The sequence below is a fragment of the Thyridium curvatum genome (genome assembly GCF_004353045.1).
Source record: "Thyridium curvatum strain D216 chromosome Unknown NODE_121_length_78225_cov_84.765794, whole genome shotgun sequence".
NCBI classification, from domain to species: domain Eukaryota; kingdom Fungi; phylum Ascomycota; class Sordariomycetes; order Thyridiales; family Thyridiaceae; genus Thyridium; species Thyridium curvatum.
The window spans coordinates 54629-78225 of record NW_022156876.1 but is presented as its reverse complement, the minus strand read 5'-3'; the positions used below and the strand labels follow the sequence as shown (position 1 = coordinate 78225).

The window sequence follows — 23597 nt, the reverse complement described above, 5'->3', positions numbered from 1 at the left end:
CCGAGCTTTTGAATGGTGTAACTTTTATAGAGAGATGTGCTTTGGTTGCTGAGAAATATGCACTAGTCTGGCGCTAGCAGGGGTGCAAGAATAGCTGTCGGGGGGTGCAAGAATAGTCATTCTCCTTTGCTAAGAGCAAAGATACACGGACCTCCAGCGCCGATCATCCCCGCTCTGATCGATCGAAAGCACTTCGAACGACGTAAGAAACCAACTCTTGTGGGTGTACGATTACAAATACAACTACAACGAGAGGAATTACTATAAAGTTCTCCTCTTTCATTCAGTACGTACAACAAGGTTCATGTGGAGGTGAGCATGCCTATCAGCTTGACGATGGCGTTCAAGATGATTCCGAGATACGTTCTTGCCTCGACCCTCGTCTCAGGAGGGGGCTTCCTCAATGGATACGATACTGGGTCAATCGGAGGCCTTACGACCATGCCACAGTTCAAACACTCGGTTGGGCCCATGACTCCATTCATACTGGGCTTCACCGTATCCCTCGTCATGCTTGCTGGAGGCCCGCCTTCGGTCTTCGCCGGCCAGCTTGCCGACCGCTACGGCCGGCTCAAGGTTATCGCCCTCGGTGCCGTTTTGTTCCTTGCCGGAGCCATGCTGCAGGGAACTGCGGCTTCCCTCACCCAGTTTCTTGTGGGCAGAATGTTGAGCGGCGTAGGCGAAGGCGTGTACTTGGGTAACATGAGTGTCTATATTTGTGAGATAGCCCCGTTGAAGCAGCGTGGGATGCTCGTGGGCATGCCGCAATTTCTGGCAACAGCCGGGGTCTGCGCAGGGTACTTTACTTGCTACAAGACCGTCGAAATTGGCTCGAGTATGGCGTGGCGGCTTCCCTATGTGGTTCAAGGAGCGGGTGCAGCACTTCTCGCTCTGAGTTGTCTGCTGCTTCCTGAGTCGCCACGCTGGTTGATGCTGCATGGCCAGCGGCCAGAAGCGACCCGCGCGTTGCAGCGACTGGACTTTTCTCTGGCAGAGGCGGAGCGAGACTTCATGGCCAGTCCTGAGCAGAGTCTCAGCCTCTCGCCCTGGCAGAGTTTTCTGCTGCTTTTCAAACGAGGCTATCGCGGCAGAACAGTGCTGGCGCTGTTCGTGTTGGGAATGGTCCAGCTCTCAGGCATTGATGCAGTGATCTATGTGGGTACCGAAGTACACGTCTCGTGCCCTGGTCAGCATGTTGACGCTGCTTGTTTGCAGTACGCTCCTGTGCTCTTCGCTCAAGCAGGACTGCCATCGGATACCGCTTCCTTCCTGGCCTCCGGACTGTCTGCAGTTCTGATGCTCGCCATCTCCATTCCCGCCTTCCTGTTTGCCGACAAGTGGGGGAGACGCACGTCAGCCATTACTGGCGGCGTTGGCCTGGCCGGGTGCATGCTGCTGATGGGTACCTTGTACGCCACAGGGATTGTCCATATGTACGCGGCCGCCAAATGGGCCGTCATTGTGACCGTTTTCGTTTTTGGGCTGATTTACTGCTCGACTTGGAACATCTTTGGCAAGATTTACGCGAGCGAGATACAGCCTTCGCACACTCGTGCCGCAGCGAACTGTGTTGCCATGGGACTGAGTTTTGTGAGTCTCTGCTCTTATCCCCGGGCTGTGGAAACGGGACTGATGATGCCTTCAGTTTGCCAACTGGCTCGTAGCCATACTCACACCGATTCTTCTCGACAAGTCCGCGTTTGGTGCCTATTTCTTGTTTGGCGGGCTGACTCTAGGCACACTTGTGGTCCTTGCGGCGTGCATGCCGGAAACCCGGGGACGTTCTCTTGAGGACATTCAGCAGGCATTCCACCAGCCTAGGTTGATTACATTTCCCAGTCGCATCAAGAAGTTCGCCATGCGACGGAGAAGGGCAGCACCCACTGTTCACGACAGATCTCCAGCGACCTCCGTGGAACTGGATCGCCAAAGCTCCTCTGCAGAGCAACATGGCAGCACCGTCAATGAGATGTCCCCAGGTGTTTTAGTTGGAGTCCCGCCCCTGTAGAAAGGAGTAGAGTGCCTAAGGTACCCAGGAGGAATATGATTCTTGTTTGGGCTTGATCATCGGAGAGATATGCCATGGTGGTCGCACCGCCATGTCCAGATCTCTCGATTTAGGCTTTCGCGAACTTGTTAATTACCAAATGCTCATTATTCGATTCGCTGCATGGTTCTTTGCTTGGATAGAATACTCTCCCAGTAGCTAGATGACATTAATAGAAGAGGTGCGAATGAATAAGTGAGTATGAACTAATCTGCTGTTGTCTACCACCGATGTTTGGTATGTTTGAGCAGAATCCAATGGACATCTCAACAAGCGTAGTTCAGCTCTCCCTTTATGGGAACAATAGAAGCTTCAATGCTCGAAGACCATGTACAAGTAAAGATAAGATAAGGCCCTTGTCAGGGAAGAACAGCGAGCAAACCGAAGGCCTGGCTCGCTGACTCGCCCTCCGCTCACTTGAAAAACGTGTCAGGTCCTGGGTCCTGTCGAGCTCTGGCCTCTGGGGATGCTCGTGCTGACATAAGACCTGTCGCCGAGCTCGGACCAGCTGCGGGCACCTGACACTCGACACCTCTTACTTCTGGGGCTGCCAGGTCAGTGAGAAAGGAGCCTCCCTATTGGTAGAGCAACGACAAGGCCAGGCGGATTTCCCATCGACCTCACACCTCGAAAAAGCACCTCCCTCAAGTCACCACCACCACTGCCTGCCTCAATCCTCCTCCTCCACACAGAGCTGCCATCACCCCCCAAACCCGGCTGCGACTACAATCCGCATCCCGCAAACCCTTTCTGTAGCAAAGCGCGACTCGAGTTTCTCGGTTCGATTTCTTTCCTCTCCCTCTCCCCCGCCCTCGCAACCTCTGCGCGCCCTGCCAGGTGGAAACCACAAACTCTGTTTCCCAGCTACATCGACCCGACTGACTCCAGCCCGCCCGACGTTCTCCTCGCACAGCCCTATCGCGTCACGCCTTCTTCCCCCAAAAGAAGGGTGTCGTTTTATGGTCATCGTGGACTCGAGCTCGATCACCCCCTTTCTTGGTCCATTTCGATGTTTTCGTAGTGCGCGACACGGCTCTTGTCACCCAATCTACCTCACCGAGTGGGAGTGGTTCCTATCCAGTCGAGGATAGCAGCACCACATTCCCCTACCATCCTCACCACACAACCCCATGGTCCCACCACCTCGGACAGGAACCTTTTCTCCAAACTCAACACAGGCCTTGCAGACCGGCTCTAGTCACTCGCCTCATCCGTCCTACACTGGCGGCCTGAGTGCTGCTGCCAGCCCTAGTACCAGTAGCCCCACTGGGAACAGCTCCTTGATCAAGATTGTCGTCGCTCAGGTATTTCTCCTCCTGAGCACCATCAAGGACGACAAGGACGACCCGTCCAAGTGGAATCACCAAGTGGAACAGTTGAAGAAGGTAAGCAATCGACCCTCCTGACCCAACTTGCTCTGCCAATGGCGAGCTCGCCTTCCTCGTGTGCCTGTGCGGACTCCTTCGCTAACTGTCGCCTCTCCCTGCAGCTCATCGATGACTACGGCATGGAAGTGTATACCAAATATATCTCTCGCCTGATAGCGAGTAATGGCTCCACGATATTCCCCGGCACCAAAGCCCCGCCCGGGGGGAACAAGGACAACTACAAACTCCTTGTCGCCGAGATGGGGAAAATAGCGCTCGACGTGGACCAAGCCCGCAAGATTGCCGAATCGGTTGAGACCGGGACTGAAGACCTCTTCCGAGACTTTGACCTATCTACCTTCATGGAACATTTCAGATTGGATGCTCTGGAGAAGACTGCTCTAGCTCTGGCTTTCAAGTTAGGCCCACGGTCAGATCTCAAGACAAAAGGTATGTTTGCTCTCCTATTCTATTGACCCAAGACCGCGCGACGTCTAAGATGTGCTGTCCTTCCTAGCCGACGCAATTCTTTCGACAAACTTTCCCACATTCCTCAATCTCCTTGCGAAGCCGAACGGCACGGACCCCCATGACCTCAGCCCGGCTTTCATCTCGGTGTTGGTCGATCGATTCATACAACTCCATCCTCCCAACTTTAATGCAGCTGCAGAGGCCGAATTGATCAACAAAGTCAACTCTCGCTATGCCTCGATCAGCCAAACCCCGCCATCAGAGGTCCTTGCCGCCCTTGACTTGATCAGGGTGCTCGCAGATCGACGCCCAAATACCCTCGCCCTGTATATATCCCGGACGGGGGCCGACTTCACCCGGGACGAAGACAGTTGCGCCGAATACCTCCGCAAGCGCCCTAACAATGTGCAGCTCGGCGAGGAGCAGGTAGCGCTCGCTCTGACATATACGACCATCTCACATACCCCATCCTACAATCCCGCCATCCTTGTTGCAGCACTGCGTCGCAACGTGCCCCCTTCCTTCCAGTGGCAGGGCGTCATCTCGCACTTTGACCGAAAAGATGCCAGCATCTCGTCTGCCCAATTCCTCCGTTTGTATAATGCACTGGTGCCCATCGCTCGGGAGAATCCTAGGTCTATGGATATCCAGCTTCTCTGGGGCGGGAATTGGGAGAATCCCGAGGTGCAACTGTCGTTCATTTGCGCATTCGCGTCTTTGACCCCGGACCAGCTAGACGCAACAACAATTCCTGGGCTGCACACCACGTTCGATCTGGAGACATATGCGCAAGCACCCGCAGCTATCCAGGAGCGGGCGGCCTATGCAATCAAACACCCTTTGGTGTCGCTTGCTGCTCTCTCCGCCATCTTCCACGTGGCTCTGCATTCGCTAGAAGCGTCCACCAGTCGAGAAGCTAAGCGCTTGTTCCAGGATGTTGTTGTCCCCAACCTGGACATCTTTATCGTGTCGGCTATAGGCGTTCCCAAGCCATGGCCAGATATGGCAAAGGACACTTTGAACACGCTCCTGGATAACTACCTGGCTAAGCGAAGTCCAAATTATGATTTTGTGCTGGACAGCACCTGGAGGAAGGAGAAGCCCTGGGTAAAGCAGAGGCTCATCGAGATCCATGCTATGCATCCCATGGATCTACCTGTCATGTTTGAGCACGCTGTCAAGCACAAGTGGCTCAACGAACTCGTGTATCTCCCCAATGGATTCGGCCTTGACCTTACTGCGTATGCACACGCTGAAGGCTTCATCGACCTTGCCGAATGGGCACGGAACAATGCCGACCGGAGTACCGAAATAGCTCGTTCGCTCATTCAATTCCTGATGATAAAGTCGAACCAAGAAATGCAGTCGCAGCGTCCGGATGGGATTTCAGGCCAAGCACAGGGAGCCAAGAACAGCATCCCCCTCCGAGTCCGGACTGTTTCTGCGCTCCTCAACATCCTTGAGGACTTCTTGCCAAAGACGCCCGTGCCAGACTTGATCCTGGTTCAACGCAGTTGTATCACCGTCTACCCACGCCTCATCAACTATGGTGAGGGCTACGATGAGATAATTGACGCAAATGGCCAGAACGGAAATGCTTTACCTTCAGCTGCAAACAGCAAGATGGAGGAGCACTACAAGAAGATGTATGGCGACGAGATGCAGGTGCGAACGATTGTCGAGATCCTCGAACGCTACAAGCATTCACGGGACCCGCTCGATCAGGACGTCTTTGCCTGTATGATCCACGGCCTTTTCGACGAGTACAGCCACTTCAGCGACTATCCCCTGGAGGCTCTCGCCACAACCGCTGTTCTCTTCGGCGGTATCATCTCCCACAAGCTAATTTCCGACCTCCCTTTACAGATCGGGCTTGGGATGATTCTCGAAGCTGTGCGAGACCACCCGCCAGACCACCCCATGTACAAATTTGGCCTGCAAGCGTTGATGCAGCTTTTTTCCCGGTTCCGAGAATGGCCTGGATTCTGCGATCAGCTACTTCAGATACCTGGCCTACGCGGAACCGAGGCTTGGAAAAAGGCAGACGATGTCGTTCGCAGTCATGATGAAGAGATGGGACGAGGCCGGAACGGCGCAGGGGCTCTGAGCGGCGAAGCGCTCACAAACGGAAACAATGAGGAAGGCATTGGCGGCGAGCAGCAACTCCCGCCATTCTCTGCCATCAATGTCGACGCCATTCCGCCCGGCGTGTTTTACGAGGATCCGAATGGTGATATCCAGGGCAAGATTCAATTCGTGCTCAACAACATCACCGAAACCACGCTGCAGAGCATGTTCGGTGAACTCCGGCAGCTTCTGGATGACAGACACCAGCAGTGGTTCGCAAGCCACCTGGTCGAGGAGCGTGCCAAGATGCAACCCAACTACCACCACGTCTACCTGGATCTGATCAAGCAATTCGAGGACAAGGCTCTCTGGCGAGAAGTCCTTCGCGAGACATATATTAGCGTTCAGAGGATGATTAACTCGGAGCTTACAATGCAGACCTCCCTCGAGAGAACCCACCTCAAAAACTTGGGTGGTTGGCTCGGTCTGTTGACGCTTGCCAGAGACAAGCCCATCAAGCACAAGAACATCGCCTTCAAGCAGTTACTGATTGAAGCCCATGATACGAAACGTCTGCTGGTCGTCATCCCGTTTGTCTGCAAAGTCTTGATAAGCGGCGCGTCCTCCAACGTCTTCCGTCCACCCAACCCGTGGTTGATGGATATTATTCACCTTCTGATCGAACTATACCACAACGCGGAGCTAAAGCTGAACCAGAAGTTTGAGATCGAGGTCTTGTGCAAAGGGCTGAACCTTGATCATACCAGCATTCAGCCATCTGGCGAGATCTTGAACCGTGTGCCCATCGACGAAGTCGCGGATCTAGGTGTTCCAGAAGCGGCTCTCGAATCGTTCGAGAACATGTCGCTCAATGGTATCGGCTCTGGCGTAGGCAGTGCTCTTTCTGCCCACGCTATCGCCCCCTCAATTCCTGACCTAGGGCCGAACCTCTCGATCCCGTCTGTGAGCGAGGTTATCGTCAGCCCGACTCGCCTTCATGAAATTGTCCGCAGCGCACTCACGAGGGCCCTTCAAGACATCATCCAGCCCGTGGTTGACCGCTCAGTGGCCATCGCTGCTATAGCTACGCAACAGATGATCCACAAAGATTTCGCCACTGAGCCCGATGAGAACCGCGTCCGTACAGCAGCTATCAACATGGTCAAGCACACTGCGGGAAGCCTGGCTTTGGTGACCTCCAAGGAGCCTCTCAGAGCCAACTTCACAAACTACATGCGGAGCTATTCTAGTGACCTGCCTCAGGGGGGGCTGCCAGAGGGAACTGTTATCATGTGCGTTACGTCAAACCTTGACTTGGCATCCAGTATCATCGAGAAGTCTACAGAGGAGCGGGCTATTCCCGAGATCGAAGAGATGATCGAGCCCGAGCTCGAGGCTCGACGGCGGCATCGGATGCAGAGACCCAATGAGCCTTACGTCGACCCCGGCCTCAGTCGATGGGCATGGACGATACCCAACCCTTACAAGCTCTCACCAAACATGGGTGGCTTGAACTCTGAACAGATGGCCATCTACGATGACTTTGCCAGGCAGCCGAGGTCCACTTCCGGGCAGGCGGTATCTTCACACATGCCCTCGTCATCCGACGCGACTCGTGCTATTACCAACGAGGTTCTTCAGGATCAGTACAGCTCGGTGCCTAGCATCCCGACACCAGCAGAAACCCCTGCGGTGCCTAATCTTGGAGCGCAACTGCAGCCATATCCTCAGGCTCACGGTGGGGCTATGATCAATGGCCGGCAGGCTGCTCCCACCATGGATACGAGAGTGCTGGTGGAGAGAGTGCAGAAACTTCTCACGGAACTTCAGCGTGCAGCCATGGATGCTACCGAGGAACACTTCAGTGATTTGCCAAGGTCGCATCCGCTGCTCGATATTGTCGATGCCCTGATGCAGACGGTTATCAAGTTCCGACAGCACGGCGAGGAGTATGCGGTGTTCGCCGCCGAGCATATCTGCCACACTCTGTTCCAGCCCTTGGATAGCACCCTGATGGTTGAGAGCCTGGTGCACGTACTGGAGTCGCTGCGAAGGATGGCAGGGCCCGCCCTCAGCCACCGCGTTCACATGATCTTCCAGCAACAGCCGGGCAACGTCTTTTTGCATCTGCCGCTCATCGCGGCCCTGCTGGGTACGGACCTGCTTGATTGGAGAAATATCAACTCTGCAGTCGCATCCGCCCTCAAGCAGCGTAAAGATAGCTCCCTCGAGTTTTTCGATCAGTTGATCGATATCGTGTTCCTCAACGAGGGCCCGCTGGCCATGTATGCCGACTTTGCAGACAGTCTGGAGGAGGCCTGGGCTTGGGTTGTGGAGGATCCCAATGTTCCCCACGGGGACCAGTTCAAGTCGAAGATGATTGCGCTTAGAGAAGCTCCGTCATCGACTCTTGTTCCCAGCGAACCCAATGCTTCTCGTCAGGAGCAGATGGAGTACGTGTTCGACGAGTGGATTCACCTGTGCAGCAATCCCAACGCATCCGAGAAGCTCATTGCGATCTTCATCCAACAAATCCACTCCCGTGCTATCATCTCGAGCAAGGAGGACTCGTTGGTCTTCGCCAGGCTTGCAATTGAGAAGTCTGTAGACAGATTTGAGGTCAACATGCAGACCGGCGGCGGTCTCGTGGAGGGTTACGCGGCCGTTGACTCGCTCGCTCGCCTCATGGCTCTGTTCCTCCTAAAGACGACTGGCGACAGTACGACCACGGGCACCTCCGCTCGCGCGGAGTACCTGGATCTTATCCTGTCTGTCGGTGTCCTGATGCTGAACTACCACCACGTCAAGCGGGGTGAACACTTCAATCAGCGAGTGTTCTACCGCCTATTCTCCATGCTGCTCCACGAGGTCAACACGGTCTCTGAGCAGTTCTCCGACGTGGACCGCAACGAGGTCGTACTCAAGTTTGCTGCCAGGTTCGACGACCTTGGGCCGAGGATGTTCCCAGGCTTCATCTACGGTTGGCTGTCTCTGATCCAGCACCGGATGTTCCTACCAGCCCTGCTTCAGCTGCCTTCGAATGCCGGGTGGGCACCCTTCACAAAGATCCTCTGTCAACTGCTCGACTATGTCGGTGAACAGCTCAAGCAAGTGGACCTCACCAATGTGGCCAAGGATATTTACCGCGCGACCCTCAAGCTCCTGATTGTTCTGCAGCACGACTTCCCGCAATATCTGGCGGCTAGCCACACGAGGCTCTGTGAGAGCATCCCGTCGCACTGCACTCAATTCCTTAACATGGTTCTCTACGCCAGCCCGATGCCGAATTCGAAGATGCCCGACCCTCTCCAGCCCGGCTTGCGCATTGATAGAATGGAAGAATCCCGTGATCCCCCGAGTGTGGCTGAGGATGCCAATGCCGTCCTGGCCCAAGCTGGTCTTCTGAACATCCTGGATCAAGCCCTTCAGTCGGGACCGTCGGAGGATGCTATTGCCCACATCACGCACGCAATCCAGAGGGCCGGCGTGGGCTTTACAGGGTTTGGAAACGTACCATACACGGTCAACCTCCCGCTGATTGATGCTCTTATACTGCACGTGGGCTCTTTCGCTGTTGCCCGCGCTCAAAAGGGAGGGCCTGTCTTTGTCGCAGGGGCTTCGGACATCTCGACTCTATCGATGATCTTGCACGAGCTGTCCTCGGAAGCACGGTACTTCTTCATCACGGGCATGATCAACCAGCTGCGCTACGTCAATGCCCACACGAATTTCTTCAGCCAAGCTCTGATGGAGATCTTCGGCCACGATATGGCAGACCCCGAGGAGATGGAAATCCGTGAGCAGATTTGCCGGGTGCTCCTTGAGCGGGCCATGGGACTTTGGCCGCAGCCGTGGGGTCTGTTGGTCACCATCATCGAGCTTGTCAAGAACGAGAAATACATGCTCTTTGATCTGCCTTTCATCAAGGCAGCTCCAGAGGTGAGTGCACTTGCTTAGGATCTACTCTGTCGTTCTCACTTTTGCTAACTTTTGAACCAGCTGGCCGAACGCTTCGGTGCCATTGTCCAACGCCAGTAGACCCAAGACTTGTCTCTGGTCTCTGCATGGGCAACAAGCCTATGCCTAGTCGTCGTCATCCATTTTGAGCCTTTTGCAGGCTCATAATGTCGATAATCGGGAGTCGACATGTCGCACAGTGTGTAGACAGGCTATGCAGGGAGCTCTTTTTGAAATGGGGATCAAGACAGAGCTCGCCTGCATCTGTGGATACACCCTGGAGCATGTTGACATGGGAAATGCAGTGGGGGTGGATTTATCTTCTATATGTGGCTGCAGGCAAGATCATTCGGCGTTTATTCCTTGACTTTTCGCTCTTTTTTTTGGTAGACATGGCCGGTGGCCTAACCCACACGGAGAGGGCAGTGAGGGAGGGAGTCTCGTCTTTAGCGTTGTCAAAGCAAGTTCCTATTCCTTGGCAGGAGGGTTTTGCATGGCGGCTGGCGTCCCTTTTTATATCCTGTTTTTGTTTCGAGGCATATGGGGCGGGCATATGCAGATGAGGAATCAAGGGAAAAGGGACGGCAGGGTGGTGGCTGCTTCTGCCGACCTTTGTCCCCGACGTTTCTGTTGTCATGATAGCGAGAGACACCGACCGGTACGAGAGAGAGAGAGAGAGACGCAGAGAGAAAAAGGCCCCTTGTTTTGTTGTTTGTTGCCCCCCCCCCCTCCCCGCCTGCACGGTTTAGCTTGGCTGGTATATGAACGACGACAAGGTCGGGAGCGTGCAGCGACGGGGTATGTATGTAATCTATGTATTAATAGGGGCCTGTCTTTCTATGCAAAAGAGAGGGCGTTTTTTTTATTTAATGACTCTACATATTTGATATACTTTTTTTCGTTTTCTCAAAACAAAAAAATAAATGAGCGGCCAAATCTTTCCCGGTGTAAGTGCTATGAGGTTGTAAGTGTTATAAGGTGCATGTAAGTTCAAGCATGTGATTATCTAGACCATTGGATGCATACGCATGTACAGGTCAGCATTGAAAGACGAGATGGGGAAGAAGACAAGTTAACACGAGAGATAAGGGGAAAAGAAATCATGATGCGGGGGGGGGGGGGGTTTGGTGTAGATGTTCTCCCGTCGAGGGCCACAAATCGTGCATGTGTCGTCCCGCGCGATGCAAGTTAGTCGGGAAGCGTTGCATCCCTATATAGGTATTATCCTGTGAGTTGTGTGTGGTGTTCGTCCAGCCGGCGTGCCTTAGTCGCAGGCCGGCTTGTGTGCCGGGGGCCAACAGCAACTTGCACTACTCCCGTGCTACTGTAGCCCATCTGGAGACGGTAACCCCGCATAAAGGGGGGAGGTTGCATGCGCGATGATATCAGCTTGCCTGCCTACCTTTGATACCTACCGCCGAACAATCCCCAGCAGCCAGCCGCACCAGCAGAAGGGTTTGCGACCAACCGCGGGGGCGGCGCCATAGGTGTATGGAAGGTCGGGGAGCTGCCAATTGGGGTGTAGCGAGGAGGATTGGATGTACCTAGGCGAGGAAGAATGGGAGAAAGAGCATTTTGAGGACTTAAAGAGGCTGGGAAGTTTTTGTCTCTGATCGCGGACGGTGGATCTAGATAGTGGCGAAGAGATCGGAGGATCCTGCTCACCACCACTGAAGGTGTATGATGGAGACTGGAGTGTCTACGTCTTCTCCAGGTTGTTTTTGGAAGTCTCGCAGGCCATCGTGGTTGAATCTGTGTATATCCACGCTATGGACCAGTTTGGCCAGTTGCATATTGCAAGACGTCGTATAACGGGAGTGAAGGGCCTCCTCCGTACCTCAGCGGAGCGACGCCAATTCAGCTTCATACAGGAGGACGTGGCTTGCCGGAAGCTCAGTCCAGATGCAAGCCATCGATCCGTCTTGCTTTAGGTGCCTACCTGCTCTGCCCTCCCTTTGCCGTTGGCGACGACAACACCAGTCTCAAACAGAAGGTCTCTAAAACATACCGATAGGTTCGCGGCTTGCATAGAGTTTGCGGGCTAGCTACATAAGCACCACCCTACCTACCTAGGTACGTATCATGTTCATCCCAAGGCTTCAGCTAAGCACGCAACTACGCACTTAGCTCCAGGTAACTAGTGGGCATGACCAGCTTTCGAAGCTGGAATGGAATGCAAGGCCACGGGAATGCAACAAGACGGGAGAGGGTAGCTGAAGCTCCAGAAGCTCTGGTGGCGCGCATGCGGGGGTTGGGGGGAAGGGAGAGGAAGCCAATTGCTCGCGTTACGAATAACAGCAGTAGATTGAGTAAGTAATGATGTCTGGATCCAGGACGAGCACCCAATGCTGGGTTGGCGATCGAGACGATGCGCTGATGCTTGCAACAACCCTCCCTAGGTATGACAAGGGCGGGCAGAGGGCGGTTGGTTGGGTTTGAAGGGGGGAGACGAAGTGACGTTGAGAGATTGGCGGGATCTGCCCTTGGTGACGATGGTACCAGTAACCAAACGTGGGAGGAGGAAGGCTTGTTGTGGGGCGGGAGCAGCCCAGGCGGAAAACAATATTCTGATGCAAGGGCCCAGGGGTAACCAGGGCGTTTGTGAGGCTTCTCTACTGCGTGTGACCGAATCGTCCAAAGTTGGCCAAGGCTACAGGCTGGGCAGCGATTCCGGTTGGCTGGTTGTTTCGCACCACTCACCTACATTACCTATTGGAAGGGAGGGAGCTACCTACTGCAGGGTTCCAAGAGAGGAGAGTACATGGAAAAGAAAGACAGACGGGACAGTGGTTTTTGCGCTGACGGGAAGCTGGGCACACGACAGGACCCGCTTGGGAGCTTCTCCCGCCCAGGGCCCAGAGAGGAGCCTGTCACAGCTTGCCGGAATCTGGAATTAGCGCTGACCTCATTGGCTGCACGGGGAGATCCATTCATTGGGAGGGGCCCTTTCCCTTTTCTGTCGTTGCTTGCTGCTCCATATCGTCAGCGCTGTACTACCAGGACAGAGAGAGAGAGAGAGTCCAGCCCGGGCTGGACTTCGATTGAGGCAAACAGAAGGCATCACGAGGCAGTGGTCGTTCGTATGCAGATGCGGGGAGGGGAGGATGCAAAGGGCTGGATTGGGTCAATGGGTGCTGGCAGGCTGAGAAAAAGCAAGCATTTGGGTTGGCTTTGGTTGGCTTTGGTTGGTGAGGTTGGGCAGCCAGCTGCCCATTCACATCCCCTCACAGGGACCCAGGGACGGGCATCCTCCGTCGACATCTTTTGCGAATGGGCGTACAAGAAACCAGTACTTGTAGATACCTTATGCAGATCTGCGCCCTTTTTTTCCCCTCAGGTTCACCAAGGCAAGTGAGGGGAGTGGAATGCCTAGACTCGAGTAGGAAAAGGGTCCTGGGGCCCATCTCCCAGTCCTGATGTCAGAGATCAGCACCTGATGTTTGTGTCGCAGATGGGAAAGATGAGAAATGGGGGACGCGAGACGAACGGCTCGGTGCAGCGCAGGAGAAGCCTGTTGGAACTTGATCCGAAGCAGTTGTTTAGCAGCCTACAAGCTGTATGCTAGCGCAGCGCCATCTCCGTCTTCGACTCGTGCCTTTTTTGGCTTCTCGAGACTTGTGTCGTCGATGAGTGGATCTGGTTTGCGTCGTTGGCTCAGGCCGAGGCTCCACCCTGCCATCATTTTTTATTACTCGCCTTGGCTTGTTCTTGCCTGGTTGCTTTTTTTTCGGGTCGTTTGATTTTCGTAAATTTTTTGCCATTGGCCACTTTGTTTTGGCGCCCGCGACAGGGGGTGGCCTGCCTGAGTGAATGAGGGAAGTGAAGCTGCTAGCTGCCTGCATGTACCCAGCCTATCGATATTTGCAGCCGTCTATTTGTCTATTTGGGCTGCTGGCACATGGGATTTCGGGGACAAACAGATCCCAGGCAGACGGACGGGTATGTGCAGGCAGACGAATACAGGTAATCTTGCGCCAGAAGCAATCTAGACGTGCAGAGCGCCATGTGCAAGCCCGTATCCAGAAGTCTGACAGAGATAATGCGGGCCGTCGACACAGCTGCTTGCCTGTACGGAGTAGCGTCATTTACATGGCAGTAGGCACGTACTCCGTAGGTAAGTACTCCGTACACTTCTACGTAGTATGTCGCGCATCTCTTGGTGGATGATGAGATCAACCATGGTCCGTGATGGCCTGCGCCGAGCAAAACGGGGGGTGTGATCAACTACCGAATTAGTAGCGGTTTGGACGAGGTACCGCCTGTTTTGGGCGAGTGTCAAAGCTTCCCCTCCGCAACCACGCCACCAGAAGGGTAATGTCGTCTTACCCGGGGAGGGCGCTTGATGACAGCGGGTGATGTTGCTGGTTTGTCTCTTGATAGTTATCCGTTTTGAAAGCCATCTCGTTTTGTGCGTGTGCATATGGTAGGGCAGAGCACAGAGCAGCAGCTGCAGACAGAAAGGGACAAGGTGCGGTTACGCAGCGATATGGAGATGGGGATACGACATGCATCACGACGAACCGCTCGGCTGTGATTCGTAGGCCTCACACACTGACTGGCAAGGCAAGGCGAGTCGGTCAGTCATGCCCACCGCCTTCATGTATGTATGTACATAGTTACCTCATGTACGGAGTATGTATGAAGAGGTATGTAAGTGGATGGATGGCTGGATGCGATGCTGGTTGCCTTGCGCATTGCCGCATCTCTGACAGGCATGTTCATACCGCCTTTTGGGGATGCGCTGTTGGTCCAGAGCAAAAGGGCGGCACAATCGCAAAGGTTGGCACACCACCCTGGAGAGGGAGGTACATTGCATGCATCCATGCGCATGCGATACCCATGTCACCCGGCTCCACCTCCCCTGGCTTCTGACTTTTTTTTTTCTTTCTTTTTTTCCCCCCCCGTAGCCTAGCCTCTTTTCCTCTCTCTCCCCCGAAACACAGCCGAATCGCAGGTGTGATACATGCATGCATGTTCCCTCCCTTCCAGTCCACCAACACAGAAAGAGAAAAAAAGAGGGAGGAAAAAAAAAAAAAACTTCAAACACCGCCTTCGAGACATTCCAGCATCCACATCTCAATACCAAATATCCACCACCACACACACCACCCACCGTCACCCCTAACCAAACTCTGCTCTAGTTGCGCCTACCCGCCGACGCACCCGCCTGTTTTCCCTGTGCTTTTCTCTCTGTCCCTCCCTGCTGGCGCACACTACCGTGCTGTGTCTTAGCATCTGCACGCATCCTATTAGTGAAAAAAAGGGTATCGTCTCCACACCCGCCCAGCAAAAAGCAGGCAAAAACGAGATCCCCATCCTGGTCCTGGGTCCCCTAGACTCAGAGCTCGATCCACTCCCTGCTGTTCTCGCCCGACATTTCCCAGCTCCTGTTTCTGTTTCTCATCCTCACGACCCATCCTCGCCATCCACCCTCGCCCTGGCCGCCCATCATACCTATTCCCACTTCTTCACCCGTCCTCATCCTCCCACCCCCCGTCTCATACCTCATCTCCTGTGTCTTCCATCCCCTCCCAAGGCCAGAGACCCTGACCACACCATCCTACTTTCCCCTCCAAACTCGATCCGCCACTCACCAGCATCCCTACTTCACCAAAACCGTCCCTCCTTGGCCTACCGTTGCTAGACTAGGAACCTGCGCTTGTGATCTCTGCATCTCCAGTGGCTCCCATCCGCAGTGTGTTCCCGCCTCTTCCAGTCGCAAAGATTACTATCCAACTTGTGGAAGAGAGCCTCGCTCAGCAGACTGCGACTAGACGCATAAGACTTGTGCATCCGGCTCGTGATGGCGACCAAAATGCCGTACAATACCCGTCGCAAATCGCTGTCCCTCCCGTCGCTGGGCATCCACGTTCCTGTAACCCATGCCTCCAGATCTGCCGCGCACCGGGCGTCTCCCAGCAATGCCGGCGCATCATCTCCCTCACATCCCTCTCCCGCCTCCTCGTCTGCACAACACCCCAACAAGAAGATAAAGCGATCCCACACCGACGAGTCGCGATCTCCTCCCCTGTCAAAGAAGCACCAGCCCTCGAGGACGGAGCCTACGCCTCCCGCATCGCCCACCGCCGACCACTCTTCCCTCGAGTCCGACGCCCCCCTTGCCAAGAAGATCGATCTCGAGGGAATCAACGACGAGATCGTCGAGGCTGTCATCGTACAACTGCAGAGCACTGGCAACAGGCCGCACCTGGTCAAGGAGCTCTCGGCTATCTTGATGCAGCAGCTCCGCATCGTGCAACAGTAAGCCCCTTTCCCATCCTCGCCTCTTGCGCTATGCGCAGGCACGGGCACTAACATGTTCTCTTCTCCAGGTCCGCAAATCCGTGCGCCATCATCTCTTCGCGGCTCGCAACCTACCTGAAGCGCTCGTGCTGGTCTGCGCTGTCTCCCTGCCCGCTCGCAAAGGAACTCGAGACGGTCCACCCGCGGCGCACCTACTTCTACCTCACCACCTGCCCTCACCAGCCTCTCCCCGATCCCTCCATGAGCCAGTTCATCTCCCGCGCCATCGTCACCCCGCCTCTCTCGAGCACCAACTCGACCTCTGAGGATGCCGAGGAGGAGAGGCGCCGCGAGCTCAGCCCTTCACCCGAGGTCGACCTGTCCTCGCCCGAGTTTGATGACATGGACGACGACATCCCCATGCCCTCGACGCCCATCGGCTCCTTCTCCGGTCGGTTTCCCAGACACGGCGGCGCAGCTGCCAGGAGCCAGAGGGGCGGCTCTCCGCCGCTCGAGAAGGACGAGAAGGAGTTCACCCAGACCGCCGAGGGCCTGCAGAAGAGGAAGCTGGGCAGCGACAAGCCCGCGGCCGAGACTCCGTACCACAGCATGGAGCTGGACGAGGGCGCCCGCGACGACAGCAACCTCTTTGGCGGCGAGACCAAGATGCTGTCGGCCGGCAGCCTGACCCACATGCCCGTCATCGCCAGCCCCGCCATGCGCCCTACCTTTACCTTCAGCGTCAGGAGAGACGACATGGACAGCTGGGCCAAGTTCGACAGCATGCTCGAGTGGGACAGGAGCCCCGAGAATGTCGAGCTGGAGGAGCTTGACGGGCTGTTGAACGGCTTCTAAAGAGGTCCTCGCCTTGCGCTGCGACGGAAAAGTCAACTCGCAGTGCAGCCTGCCCTGTGCGCCAGTGCCGGCTTATCATCCCCTTTACGCTTAATGATCGTTGAGACTTGCCAGAGTCAAGGGCGGTCGATGATGAACGATAGACTACTTTTTTTTTTTCCACCACTCCACATCACTCTTCATGTACAACTCTCTACTCGATCTTGGGGGCGCCTCGAATGCCTCTTGGAGCTTTGTCACGTATCGAGGTCTGAAAGATGGGCTCGGTCCTGCGACGGGAAAGACGGAAAGAAAAAGGAGGGAACACCAAAACTGGGGATACAAAAAAGGAAGAAAGAAAGATAGGAGACGCCGGCAGATCTCCCTTGTCAGATGAGCCAGGTCATGGTCTTGGCCTCTAATCTCGTCTGCTGTATTCATGTACATTACCTCGCTATGGGGGGACAGAAGAAAGAACCTAGAGCTACATACGCTTAGAGAGATGGGGGGTGGGGAGGCACTTTTGTGTGTCTGCGTGTATGTATTGGGCGTGGGGGGTGTTGTCGCATATGGGTTCGTTCAAGCCTTTTCCCTTTTGATGAAGGTTTTGTATTTAGAGATTTTTTTGGTGTTTCTCGGAACCTGGGGGATGATGGGGGTTTTTGGGGGCTCTTATTTTGGGAATACATGGAGCTCGAGGCGAAAATTCTGTTTTTTTCTTCTCTTTCTCCAAAAAGGCATGGCAACATTAGGCATTTAAAAATACAAGACTGGAAAGGCCTCGCAAAAGAGGCGAAGTATCTCCTATCAAAGACCAAGAAGTGCCGCAATGTTGTGCATGTCTTTGAGGATGATAGTGCTTCGACCCCTTGGATGTTGGTTTTCAGTCTTTCTTGAATTTCTCTTGGCTTGTATGAATGTGATGCTGTTGTACACGAGGTTGGTGATACACTTGCTGGAGAGCAATAATCTAGCAGAAAAGTATTTGGCCACAACATATCTAAAACACCGGCCACTTCACTTTCGGCCTCCTTCCCTCTCGAGACATCACTTTCCTCCCCCTGGCGCAGCAGCAGCAGCAGCAGCGCCACCACCACCACCACTGCTACTCCGCACCCTCAGCTCGATCCACAGCATCGTCCCGAACTGCAGGAAGCCGGGCCTCTCGACGGCGACGACCTCGAGCCCGGGCACCTCGGCCGCGGCGGCGCGCACGATCCCCTCGATGTCGCGGTTCCACCAGCAGCCGAACCGCTCGTGGTGCCGCCCCGCGTACCGGTCCAGCAGGCGGTTCACGGCGGCCCAGCGCCCGCGGCCGTGCTCGAGCAGCACGATGCGGCCCGTGTCGGGCTCGACGGCCGCCGCGAGCCGGGACAGGACTTGGGCCGGCCGGCCGACGGAGCAGAGGCCGAAGGTCTGGAGGACGGTGTCGTACTTGCGCGGCGGCTCCCGCGCCCCTGGATGACGCGAGCTGGTGCCCGTGGTACTGCTGTTGTTGTTGTTGTTGTCGAGCGTGGGTGGTGCCGGCAGCGGGAGCTGCGCGTCCGACTGGATCAGCCGCAGGCGGCCGCCGGCCGCGTTGGCGATCTCGACGACCTTGCCTGCGTCGTCGAGCGGGGTGCCCGTGCCCCAGGCGGAGCGGAAGCGCTTCTTGAGGGCCCTCTTCCCGCCCGGCACGGCGGCGCGCAGCTTGGAGCGCGCGACCTCGAGGACGTCGGGCGAGATGTCGACGCCCGTGAAGGAGGTGACCTCTGCCACAGCAACGTCCGAGGAGGAGGCCTTGAAGCCGGTCTTCTCGAGGCGGCGCAGCTTGCGCCTTCCTTCCTCCTGCAGAGCGGCGGCATCGCCGTCTTGGTCTGCGGCGGCGGCGGGGGAGGAGGAGGGGGAAGATGAGTCGGGGCTGGTGGCGGTGGTGTACGCCGCGACGTCGTCCCAGTCGTACAGCGCGAGGTTGCGGCCCGTGCCCACGGCGACCTCGAGGACGTGGCCCGAGGCGAGGCGCGCCATGCGGCGCCGCAGGCGGGTGATGCCCATGAGCCGCTCGGGCCAGTCGAGCGAGGCGTCGAACTGGGCCGCCGTGGCGCGGGTGAGCTCCTGCGGCGGGCGGCCGGTCGGGGTCGTCGTCGTCGCGGGTTCCTCTGCGGAGGCCGTGTGGCATGACGGGCACGAAGAGTCCTTGAGCAGCGTGGCGGCCAGGTAGCTCACGTACAGGCCCAGCAGGCCCGCGGCCAGGGCGGCGCCGACGAGGGGCAGGCGCCGCTGGGCGACGATGTCGGAGAGGGACTGCTTTTCTTCATCTTGTCCCTCCTTCGGGCCCGGAGGACGTTGTGGTGGTGGTGGTGAGGAAGTACCGGGGACGGAGGAGGGCTGAGGGGGGGAGGGTGACTTGCGGGCGATCACCCTCCGCGTAGTAGGCTTCTGTGCCGCTGCTGCTGCGGCCTTGGGTCTGGGGGCCGCGGCGGCCGCCGGGGAGGTGCGGTGGAGGGATCTGCCCCGGAGGCGGAGGCAGATGTTGAGCGCCGGGCCGCCGGGGAGCGCGGTGGCCGGGCGCCGGAGCAGTGCCAGGGGGCTGCCGGCGGTGCATAGCCTGGCCGGAGCCGCCATATTGCCTTTGCCTTGCCCTGCCTGACTAAGCTCAGCTAAGGAGCTTTGGATCCGCGGGGGCACGTGTGCGTGAGGTGATATTGTAAGTGTCACCTCATCTGCACAACAGAGACGACGCGAACGAGTGAATGTCCTTGACTCGTTGTCTGGCAACCCCCCTATTGGGAAGATGCAAAGCGAGTGAAGCAAAGCACCAGGCGGGCAGGCGGATTAAGGTTCGGCGGTAAGGTGCTTAGTTCCAAGACACGGATCTACAAGTTTGAACGCGATACACCTGTAGATCTTTAGAGTGGTGTGCAGCTCCAAGGAGGGGAGAGTATCAACGGCGGACTTGCCGGGTGGACTGACTCTGGGCATCAATTGGCCGGTCCGGTGCTGGGCCAAAAAAAAAGCATCAAGTCAATCCTTTGCTGGAGCTCTCACACTCTCACACACACGTCAGGCTATCTTCACGTGAGGATGCTGTAGTGCAGTGCCAGTTGCCGACATTGTGCATGGATGGAGTCCCCTTTTGCCTCCCACCTGCGTCAGTTTTTTTCTAGCGCTTCTACGACGGGCCACGAGTCAAGGCGCTGTGGGTGTGTGGGTCGAGTGCGCTAATATGCCGGACAAGAGATCTGGCGCGGCGGAAGCGGAACACAGAGAGAATGCCATTGTTTCTTACGCAGTCACTACGTCCTGTTATTGGAGAGCCGCAACTAACACGCGCACCCGCCATTGATTGGATGCAAGGCTCCACTCCAGACTTCGACGTCACCTCTTACCTTTTGCGTGCAGGTTGCCTATTCACGGGGAAGCAAAACAGGCAAGATCAGAACGGGCAACCTGGAGGATGTGCTGTTAGCATCTGAAAGAATCCGGACATTACTCAATAGCCACCCTCCACCCGTCCCCTTTTCTTCACCATCATCCCGCAACCATCTGCCAGTCCGGACAGAGTCCACGCCTGCTCCAGCCATGGCGACGCAGCAGGACCTGCAGGAGCTGCTCCGGCTCCTGACCGTGACCCGCAAGGTCCCCATGATGCAAGCCATGGCACACATCAAGGCCCTGCAAGGCGTAAACCTCCGAAGGTAAAGTCAAATTCTCTCTAGCTCCTACAACCCCCTCCCCCCCCGCAAAAAGAGTTCTCCGTCGCCGACAAGGGCCAGCATCAAACAGATAGCCGAGGCCCCACAGCCCGACGTCGAGTCGGCCATCAAGGACGCCAAGGCGGCCCGCGCGCTGCAAAACGCCTGCAAGGCGGCAGTCAAGCTCGGCGTCACTGGCGGTAAGCGCCCCGCCGCTGCCGGGGCCACGTCCGGGGCCGCCGCCAAGCGTGCAAAGCTTGGTGACGGGGACGGTGGGATGGGCGGACCCGCGCAGATGACGCCGCAGGAGCTGGAGCGCTCACTTGAGCTTCCGCTGTGCACCGACGAGGAGATGATTGCAGGTACCGTGCTGCAGACCAACAGAGCGCCCCTCGTGTTGGCGTTCGCGGTGGAGCTGCTCCGGTACACGATGCCGGAGCAGCCGTTGTCAAGCCGGCTCAGTCTCGCGCAGGCCGTCGTCAGTGCCAACTCGAGGAGTAAGGCCGTGAGCATAGGGATCGAGAAGGGGCCTAGTGCCGAGGAAGAAGGGTATGGCGAGGGCCAGCCGCGCGTCAGGGTCATGGGCCGAGAGGTCGCCGTATTGAAAAGGGGCGGGTACAAGTGGAAGGGGGACGAGGAGGTCGGAGAGGGTGCCGACCAAGCCAAGGAGACGCAAGAGACGAGTACAACGTCTGTCGTACTGGACACGCCGACACCGACGTGGTCCGTGAGCCAGCCCGTCACGCTCAAGTCGTCGACCTTTGTCGCCCGGGCCGCCGCCATCACGGACGCCAGCCAGAGGTCCAAGATGCTGGCCGACCTCATGGCCGCCAACCCCAAGCTCCAGACGGCCACGCACAACGCCTGGGCCTACCGCATCAAGCTGTACAGCGGCGCGTCCTTCATGCGCGAGGACTCGTTCGACGACGGCGAGGCGGGCTGCGGCGACCTGCTGCTGCGCGTCATGCGCGAGGTCAGCGCCGTCGACACCATCGTCGTGCTCACGCGGTGGTACGGCGGCATCATGCTGGGGCCCGACCGGTGGCGCCTGATGCGCGACTGCGCCACCGGCGCGCTGGCGGGCCGCCTGCGCAAGACGGGCGCCGAGGTCTCGCTGGGCGGCGAGGCCGTCTGGGGCCTGGATCTCGAGGCCGCGAGGAACAGGCCCTCTGGCATCGGCGGCGGCGGCGGCGGGTACGGGTCGTCTCGCAACGAGACGTCCGTCGTGGGGATGCACATCCACCGGCCCGAGGCGGCGAGGAGTTACCTGCTCAGGAGCTTCGCGTCAGCAACCCCCGAGCCTACTGCTGCTGCGCCCGCTGACGCTGGCGGTGGCGGTGGAGGTGATGGAGACGGCGGCGGTGCGAAGGCGAAGAAAGGCGCGACGCCCAAGAAGAAGACGCAGAAGGCGCTGGATGCGGAGAAGGAGGAGAACCTGGGCCTGCTGCTCGGCGCCATCAGGCTGGTGTTCGACAGCTGGGCGGATCATCTGGCCCCCGCGGATCTGGACCGCAGGGCGTGGAGCTGGTATACCGCCGTGCGGCCTGACGTCGACAGTGGCCCTTCGGGATGGGGCGCGAAGGGATCGCTGAAGCTGAAGACTATTCTGGACCTGCGGCGCAAAGAGGATTGAGGGTTGGGGAGTGACGTTGTATGATTATTGATCTATGGTGTGGGCAGCGGTAGGACGATTCGACGAAATATACCCATTTTACTGCCTACGTGCCTACGGCGTTGCGGCCTTCCGTTATTGGATTCCATGGTGCCTCAGTCGAGTGCTGCTCTATCATGTCTGGTCTTGTCGGGAATGTCAATATGGCTGCTGCATCCCCCGACATCCAAGGCAGACGCTCCACCTCTGCCTCCCCTTTCTATGGATGCTCGTAACGTGCTCGTCCTCCAACCATGGCCGCAAGATGGCCTGCCTGTGCAGCATAGCGCACGGGGCACGGTCGACAAAGCCATTACGAATGCAGAGTCGACAGGAACACGACGATGCCAACCCCCTAATTCGGCGAGGTTATCCCAGGGGCCACGAGTTCGAACCGAGTAGACGTTCTGGGTTTTTTCCACCAAAAATCTTTTTTGCTTGCTTCTCAGAGACGTCCACGGCTGCATCGGACTCTCTGCAGAACACGGCGGCGTCGCGCCCATTTGACCGAGCGAGGCATGCGAGGTCCGTCCTACTTAGATCCATCTGCTCTATCAGGGAGGATCGAATCGAATATATGGATGTCGGACGGCAGTTGAGGCCACTGACACGCCTGGTGTTGCTCGCGATAAAGGTAAGCAAGCAGTGTTCACCCCATCGCCTGTCTCCTCTGTACTGTACAGGCCGGCCGTCACCCTTATTATTTTTTGGCCCCTTTCCCTTTTATTTTCCGGTCTTCTCCCGCTCCTTCCCGTTCGTGATGTTATTCAGGACCATGATCTCTGCCACCTGCCTCAGAAGCTATGGCTCCTTCTTCCAGGGCAGATGCATGCCCACATCTTCATCGCTCTCCCAGCGGAGAAGAAAAAGGTAAAACTCGAGCATTGCCACCCACCCTTTCCTTGCCGGTACGTGCAGGCTGGCTGTCAATGGTGATGCTTTTTTTTTTTTTTTTTTTGCGCCGCTTCCCCTGAGCATCAAAGGTGGCTGGCTCCTGTACTTCGCAAAGCTAACCAACGTGCCTTGCGTGGTGACGCCCCCTGAAATGGTTCCCACTCGGAGAACTCGACGGATCTGCAGAGGTGCCGGCGTCAAGTCTCCCCCCCCGGCCAGTTGGAAGAAATGTTTCCTATCCAAACGTTTTTCGCACGAAGCCGAAGGAGCGAAGCTGCTTCGAGAGGTTTAGCACCCCCGGAATACACCACACCATGTCAGACAACAACATGTCGACAGCGAGAAGCAATCGCGACCACGCAATGGAACTCATGCGCTGTGCGCGAGACCTC

The 23597-nt window shown here is 56.8% G+C and overlaps 5 protein-coding genes across 5 annotated transcripts; 4 read left to right on the top strand and 1 right to left on the bottom strand.

Moving 5' to 3' along the window:
- Positions 1–348: 348 nt before the first annotated feature.
- E0L32_011857 (uncharacterized protein) lies at positions 349–2008 on the top strand (the record flags this gene model as incomplete). Its single annotated transcript, XM_031134632.1, has 2 exons — positions 349–1590; positions 1646–2008. The coding sequence occupies 2 exons, from the start codon at positions 349–351 to the stop codon at positions 2006–2008; spliced, it is 1605 nt and encodes a 534-aa protein (XP_030999798.1).
- Positions 2009–3177: 1169 nt separating this feature from the next.
- Positions 3178–9990, top strand: E0L32_011856 (uncharacterized protein; the record flags this gene model as incomplete). Its single annotated transcript, XM_031134631.1, has 4 exons — positions 3178–3432; positions 3537–3864; positions 3932–9891; positions 9952–9990. 4 exons carry the CDS (start codon positions 3178–3180, stop codon positions 9988–9990), a joined length of 6582 nt encoding a protein of 2193 aa, XP_030999797.1.
- A 5734-nt stretch (positions 9991–15724) lies between these two features.
- E0L32_011855 (uncharacterized protein) lies at positions 15725–17007 on the top strand (the record flags this gene model as incomplete). Its single annotated transcript, XM_031134630.1, has 2 exons — positions 15725–16170; positions 16242–17007. 2 exons carry the CDS (start codon positions 15725–15727, stop codon positions 17005–17007), a joined length of 1212 nt encoding a protein of 403 aa, XP_030999796.1.
- Positions 17008–18033: 1026 nt separating this feature from the next.
- Positions 18034–19590, bottom strand: E0L32_011854 (uncharacterized protein; the record flags this gene model as incomplete). Its single annotated transcript, XM_031134629.1, has 1 exon — positions 18034–19590. The coding sequence occupies one exon, from the start codon at positions 19588–19590 to the stop codon at positions 18034–18036; it is 1557 nt and encodes a 518-aa protein (XP_030999795.1).
- Positions 19591–20547: 957 nt separating this feature from the next.
- Positions 20548–22293, top strand: E0L32_011853 (uncharacterized protein; the record flags this gene model as incomplete). The annotated part of the gene is made up of 2 exons (XM_031134628.1): positions 20548–20663; positions 20736–22293. The coding sequence occupies 2 exons, from the start codon at positions 20548–20550 to the stop codon at positions 22291–22293; spliced, it is 1674 nt and encodes a 557-aa protein (XP_030999794.1).
- Positions 22294–23597: the final 1304 nt, after the last annotated feature.